We start from the raw sequence: 17,229 nt of genomic DNA, 5'->3' as shown, positions 1-17,229 counted from the left end.
ACGGGGCCCTGTGCAGCTCAGTGAGAACAGTATTGGGACGGGGCCCTGTGCTGCTCAGTGAGAACAGTATTGGGACGGGGCCCTGTGCAGCTCAGTGAGAACAGTATTGGGACGGGGCCCTGTGCAGCTCAGTGAGAACAGTATTGGGACGGGGCCCTGTCCTGCTCAGTGAGAACAGTATTGGGACGGGGCCCTGTCCTGCTCAGTGAGAACAGTATTGGGACTGGGCCCTGTGCAGCTCAGTGAGAACAGTATTGGGACGGGGCCCTGTCCTGCTCAGTGAGAACAGTATTGGGACGGGGCCCTGTGCAGCTCAGTGAGAACAGTATTGGGACGGGGCCCTGTGCAGCCCAGTGAGAACAGTATTGGGACGGGGCCCTGGCTCCAGATGTGCACTGAAACCTGAATCCTCCTCGCTGCTCTGGATCTGTGTATTTTGGGATGTTTGACTCGAGGCTGGACAAAGACACGTTTCCAGGAACAGTGTGACCGAGCAGATGTTTCTGCTGTGGGAGGAGGAGAAGAAAGAGGAGGAGAAGAAAGAGGAGGAGAAGAAAGAGGAGGAGAAGAAGAGGAGCGGGCGTTTGTGCAGAAGAAGAAGTTTCCTCTCTGACGGTCAGTCTCTGGTTGAAATGTGCGGAGCTGTTTGAAACTGTCAGTGTAACTAGTTAGTGTAACTAGTCCATTGTGCGAGTGGAGGTCAGAGGACTAGTTAACAGTTAGTTAGTGTCAGTTTAACTCACCGGGTGTTTTCTCTTTAACTCCCTGACGAGCCCAAACAGTGTGCACGTGCACGCTAACACGTTAACTCTAGCTTCATCGTGCACGTTAACTTGAACTTTAACTTCACTTCATTGTTAACATTTAAGTGAAGGGGGGGGGGAATGTAACTGAAGTAACTAGTAACTTATGAAACACCTCATCCTCCGTTCTGCTCCTGTGACGTCATCAAGTGTTTACATGTTTTTAGTTTGATCAACTAACTGAATGAAAAGACACCAGCTGGTAACACATGACGTCACCGTTTAGATACTCACTAGCTCACTAACCAACTAACTAACCAACTAACCAACCACCTCACTCACTCAGGCTCCTCCCCCTCAGATATGGCTGAAGATGTCCGTGGACTCTGAGAACTCCAGTGTTCTGACGTCATGCCTCTTCCAAACAGCTGATGAGAAAGATGAGAGGTGAGGGGGGGGGGGGGGGGGGGGGGGGGTGTACAGGAAACCTCTTCTTTCTTTTCTTCTTCTTTCTTCTTCACACCTATTGGCTGGAAACGACCAATCAACATCCAGTTCCTCCACAGATGTTAAATATTAGGAATCAAACATGTTTTTTGACCCTTGACCTTGAGGAGCTTCTTGTCTCCTCCGTCCCCCTTTTCTTCTTCGTCCTCTTTTTTCTCATTCTCCGTCCTCTCCTGTCCTCTTCGTCTTCTTCATCCTCTCCTGTCCTCTTCATCTTCTCCGTCCTCTTCCTTCTCTTCGTCCTCCTCATCTCCTACACCCTCTCCGTCCTCTCTGTCCTCTTCATCTTCTCCGTCCTCTCTGTCCTCTTCATCCTCTCCGTCCTCTCTGTCCTCTCGTCTTCTTGGTCTTCTTTGTCTCTTTTATTCTTTATCTCTTCTCTCTGTGATGATGACCTCACTTCCTGTTCTCTCTCTCTCCTGCAGCGTTCTGGAGATGCTGAGTTACTCGAAGTTCTCCGACCTGGAGACATGGCTGTGCACGCCATCCTCGCTGCTGCTGCCCCGGGCGCTGGACTCCGCCTTCACCTCCTCCTCCTCCTCCTCCACCTCCTCTTCCTCACATGCATCCAACCACTCCTCCCCCTGCTCCTCCTCACCCGCCTCCAACTCCCGTCGCTCCACCGTCAGCGACCCGGGAGACGACGACAGGTAATCCCAGGTTTTCACCTGAACAGGAAGATGAACAGAATAAAACAGGAAGCTTCAGATGAACGTTTGTGTCGATGGACTTTAAGATAATTTATTCACGTGTCTGTGAGAAAAGTTTGAAGAATGAAGAAGAACTTTCAGTTTTCTGTGGTTTCCTCCGACCAGACACACATTTCACTGGATTAGTTTGGTTCTGGTTTGTTGCAGCTTCAGTTTGACATTTTGAGCTTTAAGGTTCTGAACATAGACTGAAAATGATTAACGACAGGAAGGCTCTTTACTGGCTGCAGGGGGCGCTGCTGCTCAGCCAAGTCACATAGTGTGTGTGTGTGTGTGTGTGTGTGTGTGTGTGTGTGTGTGTCTGTTCTGATGTGGTTTATGTGGTTTGATGTGAACAATGATTCCGATTCATGTTCGTACTGAAGCTCTAAAAGAATCTGTCTCTCTCTCTGGGGACGGACATCGTCTCTGTTCAGACATCAAAAAGAGACGAATAGAATCTGTGGTCAGCTCCGCCCCCTGCACCTCCCTCTGCTCCTCCCTCTGCTCCTCCCTCTGCTCCTCCCCCTGCTCCTCCCACCTGCAGAAACATTGTTCCTCCGTCTGGCTCCATGGAGGAAGAGATAAGGAGCCCGCTGGGGCCCTGAGGGGACACACTGGTGTTTATAGAGCTGGAGGAAACATGCTGCTAATATAAGAAAGAGAGGCCGCTATAAATGGGAGGAGGAGGAGGAGGAGGAGGAGGAGGAGGGGGAGGAGGAGGAGGAGGAGGAGCAGGAGGAGGAGGAGATGAGGAGTCGACCTCACCACAATCTGAGGTTTTCAAAATGACTCCTCAGGAGGATTCTTCATAGAAATAGTTTAGGAGCAGAGATCTGAGGGAATCAGTCTGACGTGATTTATAATATAATATACATCATATATTTATATTCTAAAATGATCTTGACCTCTGACCTCTGCAGCAGGATCGTTCCTCCAGTGGCTGCGTCTCTATTTTTACTTCCTTTCATGTCCTTTCCTGGAGTCTTCACATCTTCATGTATCTGAAAACTGAACAAACTCAAAGAGTCAATAAACCAGAATAAAGGATGAAAGGACTGAAGTGAGTTTTTCAATCAGCACATAAAACACAAAGATTCTTAAATATAGAAAAATGATGCGTCGTTAAAAACGGACTTCAAGCTGTTTTCAGCCTCTGAGACAAACATTCATTAGGAAAATATAATTGTATCAGTAGAGTGATTGGCAGCTGTCAATCAAATGTCAGATACGTGAGTGAGTGGAGTCACTGGATCTGATCAGGCTGGATGAACTTTCATGTCGCCCCCTGCAGGTTGTCAGAGATAGAATCCCCCGTCTTCTCTTCTTCACTGGCGATGGACACGCCCTTTCTGTCCACGCCCCTCCTCTCCTCAACCCCTGCCGCCGCGGCGCTGAGCTCGGGGACGTCAGCCGGAGACTCCGCCTCCCAGGGGGGGGTCAGCCTCAGGAAGCGGCGGCGGCTCGCTGCCAGTCCTGGAGGACTCCACTGGAACTCTGCAGGTGAGACCTGAGCATGTGACCTCTGTCAGACAGGAAGAGGGAGACGCTGCTACAGGAGTCATGTGACTGACAGGATGTGGTCATAGTTTACAACGGTCTGACTTCCTGTTCGTCCAGACTTGAGCTGTTTTCAGACTCCAGGTCAGATCCAGAGTTTGTGTTTCACAGCTGAACAACTCAGCAGCAGGTTTTCAGGTTCTACAGGACGTGTCAACATGATCACATGACCTCTGCTGCAGAGGTCATGTGATCATGTTCACATCACCTGACACGTCGTCAGCTCTGATCACCACGAGCACTTCTTCACCTGAGGTTTGAGTTCTCGTCTCAGTGTTAATAACCGGGTCAATAGTTTGTTTCCTTGGATCTGGAATAAAATCGAATTCACAAGATGGTTAGAAGTTCGGCTTTTTGATTGAACGTGTGATGAGACGAACCCGGAGGCTGGTGTGAGGTGGTGGACGTGCCCTCTCTCTCTCTCTCTCTCTCTCTCTCTCTCTCTCTCTCTCTCTCTCTCTCTCTCTCTCTCTCTCTCTCTCTCTCTCTCTCTCTCTCTCTCTCTCTCTCTCTCTCTCACACACACACACTTGTATTTACACTGTCTTGGGGCTGTGCTTCCTGTTGGTCACGCTGTCCTGTAGCTCCACCCTCCTGGAGAATGATAATGAGCTTCCTGTGGGACAGATTAACATCCGTCTCCTCGTTATCAGGTGTTTGACTCGTCAGCGCTCAGAACTCTGTAGATGATTTTCACTCAGAGATTTTCCTGAAGATGTAAATAGATAAGTCAGTATTTCTTTAACTCTTAATGCTGATGAATCATAAAGTTTTATTTTCCATCATTACACACATTTGTCTGTTTTAAGTCGATTTTACATGTAACAGGTTTGAGACTATCAGACAGTTATAAATAAATAATTATAAATAAACATCTGCTCTGCTGTTTACTCTGTCAGAGTACAGACGTATCAGCTGATTAAAGTTAAAAATACTGATTAAAGTTAAAAAAACTGATTAAAGTTAAAAGTAGGAGACGTGTTTATCCATTGATTTGTATCAGGCAGCTGATGCCTTGGTTGAGTTCAAAGTCATCAAGTGAATTATTAAGACAAAGTTCATTTCCTCTTGTTGTTTCAGTTTCTCAGCTTCTCGTCATGACTCTGAATCCAACCTGTTTGAATCTGTTTGTTTTCCCGTCTCTCAATGGTTTGAAAACTGAGGACAACGTCCAGTTGACCCGAGGACTCGTCTTCCTGTTTGTTCAGAGACACAGTTCATGGGAATGAAATCTGATCGTTATAAAAACATCGTGACTCTTCATCTCCGACATTTCTTCTTTCATCCATCGTCCTTCATTTAACAATAACAACAACGTCGTCCCCTCGTTTTCAGGTAAACCCAGGTAGCGCAGTAGCATTAGCATCACCTGTGGCATTAACAGATTGATCCTGATTGGCTGAGACAGGTTCTTTGGTCACATGTCAAGAGTAGAGCATAACCAACAATTATAATCTGACACCACTTTACACCAGAATATTGGTCTCACTCTGGAAATATGACATGTTTTTAATTTATCAACTCTTATTGTTTTATATAAATGAAAAAGTTCGATTTATTCATTTGTGAAATGTTCTTGTATTTAACTCAAATGTTTTAATAGTTCAAATGACTGATGGAACGGTTCAGTCTGACTGTGTCCACTAGAGGGCGCCATGACTGCAGTGATCAGATGAGTTTAATCTCATAACAATCAGATTAATTGGTTCTTCTTCTTCTGTGGATTCATTTAAGTCTCATTGAAACAGATGAATTATTTAAATTCACATTTTATTCAATCCATCATTTATAAGAATAAAGAATTATATTTCAGTGTTTCTGAATCTGATACACTGAACTGTATTTATAATAGTTATATATATATATTTAATAATTTCAACTTAATTTATAATTTCAGCATCCAACCCCAATACATCTGGGGCTTTATGGCTCTAAATGGGTCATAATGTGAAGATGTACAGTTTTCTTTTGTCTTCTGTTTTCCTCTAGCGACGATAGAGAGGGAAATATTCCAATTTACACTCAATTAGCTGCATTTTAATTAAAAAACTAAAAGTTTATCTTAAGAACACAAAGTAAAACAACATAAATAACAATTCAGTAACTTCAGAAAGTCCAACTACTTAGAAGTGGTTTCAAAAAGACTAGTGATGAATCCATGACAACCAGCACTGCTCTGCTGCATAAAAAATCCCCTTCAAAATAAAAGCACAGGAGTCTTCGTGAAAACGGGTCGCGACCCACCAGCTGGGAATCAGAGGATATGTGCACTTCACGAGTTTTAATATCTGCGCTGGCGACACCTGGTGGCCAGAGGCCTCGTGTCACAGGTCGTCCATCTGTCCCATTCTTGTGAACACGATATCTAAGAACTCCTCCAAAGGTCACCTGATGAGTCTGGAGGTGAGTCCACCACAGGAGCTGATCTTTCTCAGTGATATGTCAGGAGAGAGAACATGGTGCTTCCAGGGTTCTTCACCTTCATGTTCCTTCAGCTCTGTCGTTCTGGACTTTCCTTCTACATTTCATTCACTTCACTCAGGAGTCACACATCCAGGCAGCGACCACAGTTTCACCTCATGTAGTTTTAATGCAGCAGCTCAGGTCGTCAGCTGGTCTGCAGCCTGACACCTGAAGCCACCTGAGGGAAGGTTCTGCAGAGCGATGAGCAGGATTCACACTCGTCTTCTGTTTCCGTCTCTCCAACCTGCTGCTGTTCCTCTCTTTCATCTCCTCATCGTCTCACATCTATTCACACTCAGTATTTTAATATATATCATAAAATAACCAGTTGCCATAATATTTTCCCTATGTCAAATAGTTTCAATTAATAAAATTAGAATGAAAAATATCAAGATTTCTTCAGATTGATTAATAAAAGCAGTTTTAAACTTTACAAATGTTACTTTACACGTGTGTTTGCGTGTGCAGGTGTGTGTGTGTGTGTGTGTGTGTGTGTGTGTGTGTGTGTGTGTGTGTGTGTGTGTGTTTGTGTGTGTGCGCAGTGTACAGTAACAGCAGCTCGTCTCTGGTTTCTCTCGTCCAGGTTCGGTGCAGCGTGAATTCTGGTCACCTGATCCGTCTCCTGGGTCGGGGGGGTGTGCAGCAGCAGCAGGAGGAGGAGGAGGAGGAGGAGCAAGGCGCCTCCACCTGGCTGAAGTGGGCAGGGCGTCACCGGCGTGCGGCAGCGACGCGGGCGGCGCTGAGGAAAACGGTTTCTGTGGACGATCGTCTGCTGCAGCCGGCGGTCGGAGAGCAGCGCCGTGTGCGACTCCTGAGTCGACTGGAGAGAGGGAGGAAGAAGCTGCGGAACGTCCACGTGAGTGTTGCTTCTTCTTCATGCTTTTCTCAAATTACTTTATTCAAATTTAAATTGGATTTTGGAGGGGGAAGGAACATCACTTATTTCTAATTTGCCCAGTTAATGTCGGATCAGTGATATTTATCATGTCTGGAAAACGTCACAAAATGTTTGGCCATCTTTACTTTAGTTCAAACTTTACATTGTAGTAACCTGTCTTCAACACAGAGGGCGACAACCCTTAGTAGTAATTCAACAAAACCATATTATTCTTTTTTCTCTGAACGCAAACTCAGCACTTCCTCTATTTCACACTAAAGCCTTTCCAGTGGTTCCCTTTAATGAAAAGCTTTTATTGTGAAAGTTTCATTCATGTCGTCTGAAAGAACCGATCAGAATGAAAAATTTATTTTATTATATTTAAATATTTGATCAGTTGATGAGATGCGACCTGAAAATCTCAGAAGAAGAAGAAGTCTGGAACGCTCTGCACGTTGTCGCCCTCTGTGGCCGAGAACTATATCATTACAGTCGTGTTTAGACCACAACAAAGATGGCAGACACGTGTGGTCAGAGCCACTGTCACTTCCTGTCATGACTTCCTGTGGATATTTCAGGATAAAAGCCTCCAAATTCACATGTTTGCTGTTAAGCTCTTAATTTGAAAAGTCTGCAACACGTGCAGCAGGACACAGACTGACGGTGTTTAGTTGTAATCCCCATCACTGCTGCTATGGTTTCGCCTGGCGTCCTACATGACTCTGAACCAGAGACGCGTGTGAACTGATCTGGATTCAGTTTGAAACTCTGGTTTGTGTTTGAGTCTGAACAGAAACTGAGACTTTAGTAAACGATGACACGTTCTCTTCCTGATTGGTTCTCATCAGTCACATGGAGGAAGACCTGTCAGTAACACTTCCTGTCAGTATGACTTCCTGTCAGTTACACTTCCTGTCAGTACCACTTCCTGTCAGTTACACTTCCTGTCAGTAACACTTCCTGTCAGTTACACTCTCCTGTCAGTAACACTTCCTGTCAGTTACACTTCCTGTCAGTTACACTTCCTGTCAGTAACACTTCCTGTCAGTAACACTTCCTGTCTGTATGACTTCCTGTCAGTAACACTTCCTGTCAGTAACACTTCCTGTCTGTATGACTTCCTGTCAGTAACACTTCAGGTCAGTTACACTTCCTGTCAGTAACACTTCAGGTCAGTAACACTTCCTGTCTGTATGACTTCCTGTCAGTAACACTTCCTGTCAGTAACACTTCCTGTCTGTATGACTTCCTGTCAGTAACACTTCCTGTCAGTAACACTTCCTGTCTGTATGACTTCCTGTCAGTAACACTTCAGGTCAGTTACACTTCCTGTCAGTAACACTTCCTGTCAGTAACACTTCCTGTCTGTATGACTTCCTGTCAGTAACACTTCCTGTCAGTAACACTTCCTGTCTGTATGACTTCCTGTCAGTAACACTTCCTGTCAGTAACACTTCCTGTCTGTATGACTTCCTGTCAGTAACACTTCAGGTCAGTTACACTTCCTGTCAGTAACACTTCCTGTCAGTAACACTTCCTGTCTGTATGACTTCCTGTCAGTAACACTTCCTGTCAGTAACACTTCCTGTCTGTATGACTTCCTGTCAGTAACACTTCCGGTCAGTTACACTTCCTGTCAGTAACACTTCAGGTCAGTTACACTTCCTGTCAGTAACACTTCCTGTCAGTAACACTTCAGGTCACTTACACTTCCTGTCAGTTACACTTCCTGTCAGTAACACTTCCTGTCAGTAACACTTCCTGTCAGTAACACTTCCTGTCAGTAACACTTCAGGTCACTTACACTTCCTGTCAGTAACACTTCAGGTCACTTACACTTCCTGTCAGTTACACTTCCTGTCAGTAACACTTCCTGTCAGTAACACTTCCTGTCAGTTACACACCTCGTCGTTGCTCAGAGAATTAAAAAATCTGCTCACACACTCTGACACACACTTTGTACAGCTATCTTAGTGGGGACACTCATTGGCATTATGCTTTCCCTCGCCCCCCCCACCCTAACCTCAACCATCCAAACTCAAGACTAACCCTAACCCTTAACCTAACCTTAACCTTTAACCTAACCTTAACCTTTAACCTAACCTAACCTTAACCTAACCTTAACTTTTAACAGTCCGTTAAAGGGGGGGTCACAAATGGAGGACTGGCCCCAAAGTCCTCACTTTGTAGATTGTAGACTCAAACACAAAGATATCTGTACAAGAACACACACACACACACACACACACACACATACACACACACACACACACACCTACTGCTTCACAGACAAGCTGATACATCTCGAATTAGAATCTCCTTCAACACGACGTTCTGATCTAAAATAAACTTTTCTTTACAAGAAGTTTTACTTGATCTTTTTTGGGAGTTTAGTTTCTTCTCAGAGTTGTTTGTTTGTTGCTTGAGTTCATGTTGTTGTGTTTTAACCTCTGACCTCTGAAATCTTCCTCCAGTGCTACGTTGATATTTTTACTTCCTGTGATGTCATTTCCTGCTGAATCTACAAATACCTCACGTTTCTAGAATCTGATCAACCTCAGCTGAAAGGTTCTGAGTCATTAAACTAATAAATGATCAAAGTACTGAAACTGTTATAAATAGAGATTCAGACACGTTTTTCATCAATAAACTGATAAAACAGATTGATGCTTAAGATTCTAAATATAGAAACATGAACTGAATATGTCTTATTTTAGTTTTGAGGGATGAACATTTTATTCCTGGTTTTAAACGGGGCTCCTCCTCCTCCTGTGATTGGCTGTCGTGAGTGATGTGTAAACTGGTCTGACCTCAGATCAGCAGCAGATGTTCGTCTCTGCTCGTCTTCGCTTTCTGCTTCACGTCTCAGTAAATATCAGATTTCCAGGCAACACAGGCAGGACGAGTGAGTCCCTACCTGCGTCCCTCCGTCCCTCTGTCCCTCTGTCCCTCTGTCCCTGCGTCCCTCCGTCCCTCTGTCCCTCTGTGCCTCTGTCCCTCTGTCCCTCTGTCCCTCTGTCCCTCTGTCCCTCCGTCCCTCTGTCCCTCTGTCCCTCTGTCCCTCTGTCCCTCCGTCCCTCTGTCCCTCCGTCCCTCCGTCCCTCTGTCCCTCCGTCCCTCTGTCCCTCCGTCCCTCCGTCCCTCCGTCCCTCTGTCCCTCCGTCCCTCTGTCCCTCTGTCCCTCCGTCCCTCCGTCCCTCCGTCCCTCCGTCCCTCCGTCCCTCTGTCCCCTCTGTCCCTCCGTCCCTCCGTCCCTCCGTCCCTCCGTCCCTCCGTCCCTCCGTCCCTCTGTCCCTCCGTCCCTCTGTCCCTCTGTCCCTCTGTCCCTCTGTCCCTCTGTCCCTCCGTCCCTCTGTCCCTCTGTCCCTCCGTCCCTCCGTCCCTCCGTCCCTCTGTCCCTATGTCCCTCCGTCCCTCCGTCCCTCCGTCCCTCCGTCCCTCTGTCCCTCTGTCCCTCCGTCCCTCCGTCCCTCCGTCCCTCCGTCCCTCCGTCCCTCCGTCCCTCCGTCCCTCTGTCCCTCCGTCCCTCCGTCCCTCCGTCCCTCCGTCCCTCCGTCCCTCTGTCCCTCTGTCCCTCCGTCCCTCCGTCCCTCCGTCCCTCCGTCCCTCCGTCCCTCTGTCCCTCTGTCCCTCCGTCCCTCTGTCCCTCCGTCCCTCTGTCCCTCCGTCCCTCTGTCCCTCCGTCCCTCTGTCCCTCTGTCCCTCTGTCCCTCCGTCCCTCCGTCCCTCCGTCCCTCTGTCCCTCTGTCCCTCTGTCCCTCCGTCCCTCTGTCCCTCTGTCCCTCTGTCCCTCCGTCCCTCCGTCCCTCCGTCCCTCCGTCCCTCCGTCCCTATGTCCCTCCGTCCCTCCGTCCCTCCGTCCCTCCGTCCCTCTGTCCCTCTGTCCCTCCGTCCCTCCGTCCCTCCGTCCCTCCGTCCCTCCGTCCCTCTGTCCCTCTGTCCCTCCGTCCCTCTGTCCCTCCGTCCCTCCGTCCCTCCGTCCCTCCGTCCCTCTGTCCCTCTGTCCCTCCGTCCCTCCGTCCCTCCGTCCCTCCGTCCCTCCGTCCCTCCGTCCCTCCGTCCCTCTGTCCCTCTGTCCCTCCGTCCCTCTGTCCCTCTGTCCCTCCGTCCCTCCGTCCCTCCGTCCCTCCGTCCCTCTGTCCCTCTGTCCCTCCGTCCCTCCGTCCCTCTGTCCCTCCGTCCCTCTGTCCCTCCGTCCCTCTGTCCCTCTGTCCCTCTGTCCCTCCGTCCCTCCGTCCCTCCGTCCCTCTGTCCCTCTGTCCCTCCGTCCCTCTGTCCCTCTGTCCCTCTGTCCCTCCGTCCCTCCGTCCCTCCGTCCCTCCGTCCCTCTGTCCCTCCGTCCCTCCGTCCCTCCGTCCCTCCGTCCCTCCGTCCCTCTGTCCCTCCGTCCCTCCGTCCCTCTGTCCCTCCGTCCCTCCGTCCCTCCGTCCCTCCGTCCCTCCGTCCCTCTGTCCCTCTGTCCCTCCGTCCCTCTGTCCCTCTGTCCCTCTGTCCCTCCGTCCCTCCTTCCCTCCGTCCCTCCGTCCCTCCGTCCCTCCGTCCCTCCGTCCCTCTGTCCCTCTGTCCCTCCGTCCCTCCGTCCCTCCGTCCCTCTGTCCCTCCGTCCCTCTGTCCCTCTGTCCCTCTGTCCCTCTGTCCCTCCGTCCCTCCGTCCCTCCGTCCCTCTGTCCCTCCGTCCCTCCGTCCCTCTGTCCCTCTGTCCCTCTGTCCCTCCGTCCCTCTGTCCCTCCAGCGTGCCCTGGCTGCTGTGAAACAGAGGAATAGTTGTGTTCCTGTGGAAAGTTCCTGAGTGGACGCAGCAGGTGGAGGACAGACGAGCGTCTCTTTATTATTTCCCCGTGCTGCTTGGTCTGTGAGAGCTCGTTATAAACCTGCTGCTGTTACTCACCTGTGTCCACACGACCTGTCCGTCCTTCTCATTTGAATTATAACTCAAATATCACTTCTGTTTTCATGGCAGCTTATTGTTCTCTGTCGGGAGAAGTGACGAGTGGTTGTTTCTGACTCAGTCACTTTTTTCTTAAGAGCTTGTTCTTAAAACATCTCAACTTGGTTTTATTTCTTCAACCTTTATTTAACGAGGACGTCCCTTTAGATTAAAATCTCTTTTCCATTGTTAACATACTTTTTATTAGCTTTAATATCAGAAACAAAAGTGTAATTTTGTCCTCTCAGATAGTTGCAGGTGAGAAAGCTCCAGCTCCAGCAGGGGGCGTGCTCCTCCCTCTGTCTGTGGAGCTGGAGGTGACTGAAGGAGACGTGAGGTCGTCAGGTTCCTCTTCCACAGAATCCAGAGCCACTCGGTGTGAAATGAGTGAAATGATCCTAAATGGTAAAGGTCGGATCTTTTCATTCATATGGTGCATCTGTGGGAACACTGGGAATCGAACCGCAGCCCTTCTGTTTAGAGGATGACCGCTCTCCCCCATAGCCACATCCATCCCGCTCTAAGCGTCTGAACAAAACGAGCCGTTCAACAGTTTGAGAATCACGTTCCAATGTAAACACTGTGTAGTGATCAATAGACCAACGGCTGATCTCTGCACAGTGTTTACATCGGAACGTTGATCGTGTTGTAACGTTGGCAGCTGATGACGTAACGACTGGTGTCCCAGTTCCTATACTGGGAGCTTTACTCCCCCTCCCCCGTGTGGCGTGGAGGGAACATATCCATCGTTATAATAATGAACCTGAATTAGCTCCAGCCCCGTCTCTCGTCCCGTCGTGTGTGTATTTAGATTTCAATGGATCTGATTGGTTCATCAGGGACCAGACGGGTCACAGACAGTGAGCCCCTGCTGGAGAGATGAGGGGGTGCAAGAGGAAAGATGGCGTCTTTGTGTCGTACAGAATACAACTCATCGTGTACAGGAGGGAGTTGTGTGTGTGTTTACTTTCCTGTGTTTCTCAAGCCCAACCCACTGTGCACCAACGCTCACAGACACACTCACAGACACACACACACACACACACACATTCACACACACACACTGACACACTGGTGTATTTAGCAGCCGTGCTCCCAGGGGACCAATCACGTCAGGGCACAAGTCAAGCGAGTCTTTCTGAACATCCATTAAGCTGCTCCGCTGCAGCAGACCCTCCATGAATCACCCCCCCGTGAAATATTAGCTCCATAAATTCCGCCTGCCATCTAATTAAGACTTGTCCCCTAAAACAACACGGAATGGAGCCCCCCCCCCCCCCCCGAGGAGTGTGTGTCTGCTCAAACCAACGTGAAGCGCTGCATTCAACCGGTCTTCATGTTCCACTGCCCTTTCCATCACGCTCTGGTAATAACCTTCACGGTCTCATGGGGGCGCTGGTGAGGTTACGGCGTAGTTTCAGTAAACTGCGCCGGCTTCACATGCAGCTCGGGTCACGTGACACGCCGTGCTGGCCCAATCAGGACCCACGCCAGTCAGCTTGTCACTCACCCTGTGGATGAGCCTGCCAGAGGCGGCCGCTGCCAGGAGCCTCCCCCCCCCCCCCCCCCCCCCCTAGTCTGGGGTTAGGGCCATGAATGCCGGCATTGCTGCGCTAATTAACCCGAGGAAAGGCCAACAAGCTCGCTACAGTTCCCCCCCGACAAGTATCAAAATAAAGCCTTGTTCAAATTAGCAAGGTGATGTGAGAAGTGTGTGTGTGGGGGGGGGGGGGGGGGGGGGCTCAGCTGTCTGCGGTCGGACTCGATCGGCCATGTGTGGTGAGTGTACGGGAGAGAGAGAGGTTATATTAGTTCAAATTAGCGGTGGAGCTGGAAGACGAGTGTTGATGTTGGAGGTTCCATTCGTTCATATGAACCCTAAATCACTCAGATCCCAGTTTGACCTTTGACCCGCTTGTCATCACTTCACCTGCTTCACGTCTGTGGACTCAGATCAGTGTGAACACCCCGACATGTGGTCCTAGAGACGAGGACTGGGTCCAGTCTCAATGTGTCTCCTCATGGTGTCCCTGGAGACAAGTGTGTGTGTCGGGACTCGAAGACTCTTGGACCAATCAGGCGATTGGATCTGAGATGGTTCTCACACCTGAGAGTCTGAAGCTTCATGAATCTTTGATCATCGTCATGTGATCTCGTGTGTGTGTCTGTGTGTGTGTGTGTGTGTGTGTGTGTGTGTGTGTGTGATGCTCTTCCTGATGCTGATTTGAAATTGATCCTTTTCTTTTGTGCGTTGTTCACAGACTTTGGGAAACACAGGAGGATTCGACTCCAGGAGAAAGTAAGTGGACGCTGGCTCTGAGTCATTTCTTCTTCTTCTGCTTGTCACTGAGATGTTTTCTGTAAAGCTGCGTTTCCAAGAGCTCTGAGCAATAAGTCCTGATTTAATCAAACGGAGTCGTGACCCGGCCTCTCTTCTCCGGAGGGACAGATCTGAGTCTCACTGAGTTTATCACTTTCAATTTTCTCTCGGCGAAATAAAAGGAGGGAATATTTTCAGTTAGAGAAAGAAACTGTGAAGTTAAACCAAAGCTGATCATGTTTTCTGTCAGATGATTAATAATTGTGATGTAAACACAATGAAACCGGTTTAAACTAGAATTACCTCCTCCGCCGCCCACTGCAGTTTCTGTCTACATATCTCTACAGACTTTCATCTTTGAGTCCAAGTGACACTTGATCAAAAGGTAAAAATCAACTCAAGTCAGCTTCAAGGGGCAAAAACATGTTTCTGAAGCCAGCACTGAAATCCAATCTGGGTCACGTCACGTCATCACCTGAACAACTCAACTCAACAGTGCAGGAAGCCGAGGAAAGATCATCACAGTGAACAAGAGCAGACAACAGCTGAGGAGTCTTCAGCCCCTTGAGGAGCAGAGGACGAAGGAGAACGAAGAGGAGAAGCCAGGGATACAAGTCAGGAGCTCAGTGAAGAGCTGGAGATGAAGAAGAAGCAGAATTCAGACTGGAGCAAAGCAGAAGCTAGATACCAAGTCTAATGTTGCCCTCAGAGGAGGACAGAGCAGCCAGAAGCCTCTGGAGGAGATGGAGGAGGTGGAGGAGGTGGAGGAGCTGGAGGAGCTGGAGGAGCCTCCCCAGATGAACTGCCTGCAGCAGCAGAGAAGAAGAAGCAGTGGAGGAGCTTCAGTCGCCTCCTGGCTTGTGGCTCAAAACACAAGAAATCTGTCGAGGAGTCAGATGCATCGAGTGAATCTGTCATTTAGAGTGAGGTAGACCATAAAGCACTTTATGCATGGGGGGGGGGGGGGGGGGTACCACAGTGTGATTGACAGCTAGTTCCTTACTGTAAATGTAGCACCACTTACAATAACATGCAACGTTTTCACATCTTAACTGTTTTACTGAGAAATGTCTCGGTGATAAAAACACAATTTACAAAAATGCTGAAATGTTTAATTTAAAGTCACAAAGTGATTTAAGTTCTGAGAGAAAAACAATTCAGCTCTGTGTGCTGGTGTTTCTGTGTAACACAGTGTAACACACACAGTGTAACACACACAGTGTAACACACACAGAGCCTCTGAACCTCCAGCTGTTTGCATCGCCTCTGCTCGTGTGCGTCTGTCTTCTGTGACGTGAGGAAGTCGATTGTGTTGAGTTCACTTTGTTCTGCAGAGAATCAGAATCATTCACAGGCGGAGTTCAGAAGAACATCACCGTCTTTAAGTGCTCGCTGGTTTCTGCAGCTCCACTGACTGACAGCACACACACACACACACACACACACACACACACTCACACCCTCGTGGGCATTGTTGAAGTGGAATTGTTGGAGTGTGTAGTCGATGGAATCACTTTGCACCAACTGTTACATGACACACACACACTCACACACAAACACACACACTTAGAGAGGCCCCAGGCAGCCATTAAGAACAATAGCCTCTGGCTCTGCGTTGCCATGGTGATGAGGGGGGGAGGAGCCGAGTGTGTGATCCAGATCAAAGCTTCATGTTTCAGAACCAATGAGATGAACCGGATTAAACCGACAGTTTAATAATCAGATTATCACGTTGGTTGGATGCAGTGATGTCACCAGAGATAATCAGTTACCTGTAATTATAACAGATTCAAACCATCTGATCAGAAACACGTGAACAAACATCTGTGAGATCAGAACGACCGGAAACGACAGAAACATCAAAGTCTCCTTTGATTTCCTCGTTGGCTCCAGGTCCCATCTGGTAACATGGAGGAGGTTTATGACCTATACTGGAGTCAGCCACCAGGGGGCTAATGGAACATTTTGGTTTCATTTAAAGGAGAAGAAGTGAGAAGAGGATAAATATATATATAAAGTATACACTATATAATATATAGAGTGATTCTCTGACGTCTCCTCTTCGTCAGGTTTCCTCTCTCAGGAGAACTGTTCACATTGTGTTGTTTCCATCACGTGTGTGTGTGTGTGTGTGTCTGTGTGTGTGATCAAATAGTTTGTTTTGTTGAAATTCATCAGTGGAGTTTGTTTCCCACTGAATTCACGTTGCATCAAACTGGAGAGGAAAAGGAAAATGATTTATGTGACTGTTCACACACACACACACACACACACACACACACACACACACACACACACACGCACACACACACTTAGATACAAACACACAGGCAGCAGGGAGTGTTTGTGTTGAATGTGCGTGAAACGAGGAGGCGTCGTCATTCCTGTACGAGCAGGTTGGAGGGTTTGTGAGGACAACACACACACACACACACACACACACACACACACACACACACACACACACACACACACACACACACACTAAACAATAACTGCTTGTAGTGTCGGTCGTGACTACGTTGTGTGACTCATTGCTTCACCAGAACCGCTCTCCTCTCTCTCTCTTTATCAAACATATGAAAATATGACAAACACAAAGTCTGTGACACTTGATGAGAAACATCTGCATCCTTCACTTCGGGTCATGTGACCTGGAATCTACCAGCGATGACTTCCACACCTTCACCTGATGGAGAAGATCCACAGCCCCCCCCCTCTCCATGTTAGCAGATGGGACATGGACACACACACATGTATATGTCATGTGGTGTTTGTATGATCCTCATAAGCTTGTTTAGATGAAGAAGCTTAATAATGAGCTAATCACCTGATATTAATAATACTGTGATCCTCCTGAGGATGAATTCATCAGCAGAGATTTAAAGAGGTAAATATTTAGATGAGGAATTTTACTTATAAATGAATTAAATTGATACAAAGCAGCTTCATGCCCCCCCCCCCCCCCCCCCCCCGCTCTCCTTCACCTGTTGGTCCTCAATGGGAGCCATGGAAACAGCGCGAGCAGCCAATCAGCAGCAGCCTCTCGTCTCCTGCTGGAGTCGTTACTCTCACATCTGCAGTTCACACCGAGCACGTTGAGCTCTGCTGGTTCTGGTCTTCACATGATGAAGACGTAGCTT

General features: G+C 48.4%; 1 protein-coding gene across 1 annotated transcript; it reads left to right on the top strand.

Moving 5' to 3' along the window:
* Positions 1-306: 306 nt before the first annotated feature.
* Positions 307-6,818, top strand: LOC128436314 (uncharacterized; the record flags this gene model as incomplete). Its single annotated transcript, XM_053418106.1, has 6 exons — positions 307-615; positions 1,090-1,190; positions 1,676-1,900; positions 3,234-3,442; positions 5,883-5,902; positions 6,546-6,818. Coding segments are annotated over exons 2-6 (801 nt in total), but the record flags the coding sequence as incomplete, so codon positions are not given.
* Positions 6,819-17,229: the final 10,411 nt, after the last annotated feature.

This window comes from Pleuronectes platessa, unplaced genomic scaffold, assembly GCF_947347685.1.
Source record: "Pleuronectes platessa unplaced genomic scaffold, fPlePla1.1 scaffold_379, whole genome shotgun sequence".
NCBI lineage: Eukaryota > Metazoa > Chordata > Actinopteri > Pleuronectiformes > Pleuronectidae > Pleuronectes > Pleuronectes platessa.
The sequence above is the reverse complement of the archived record's forward strand: the minus strand, read 5'-3'. Positions and strand labels throughout refer to the sequence as shown.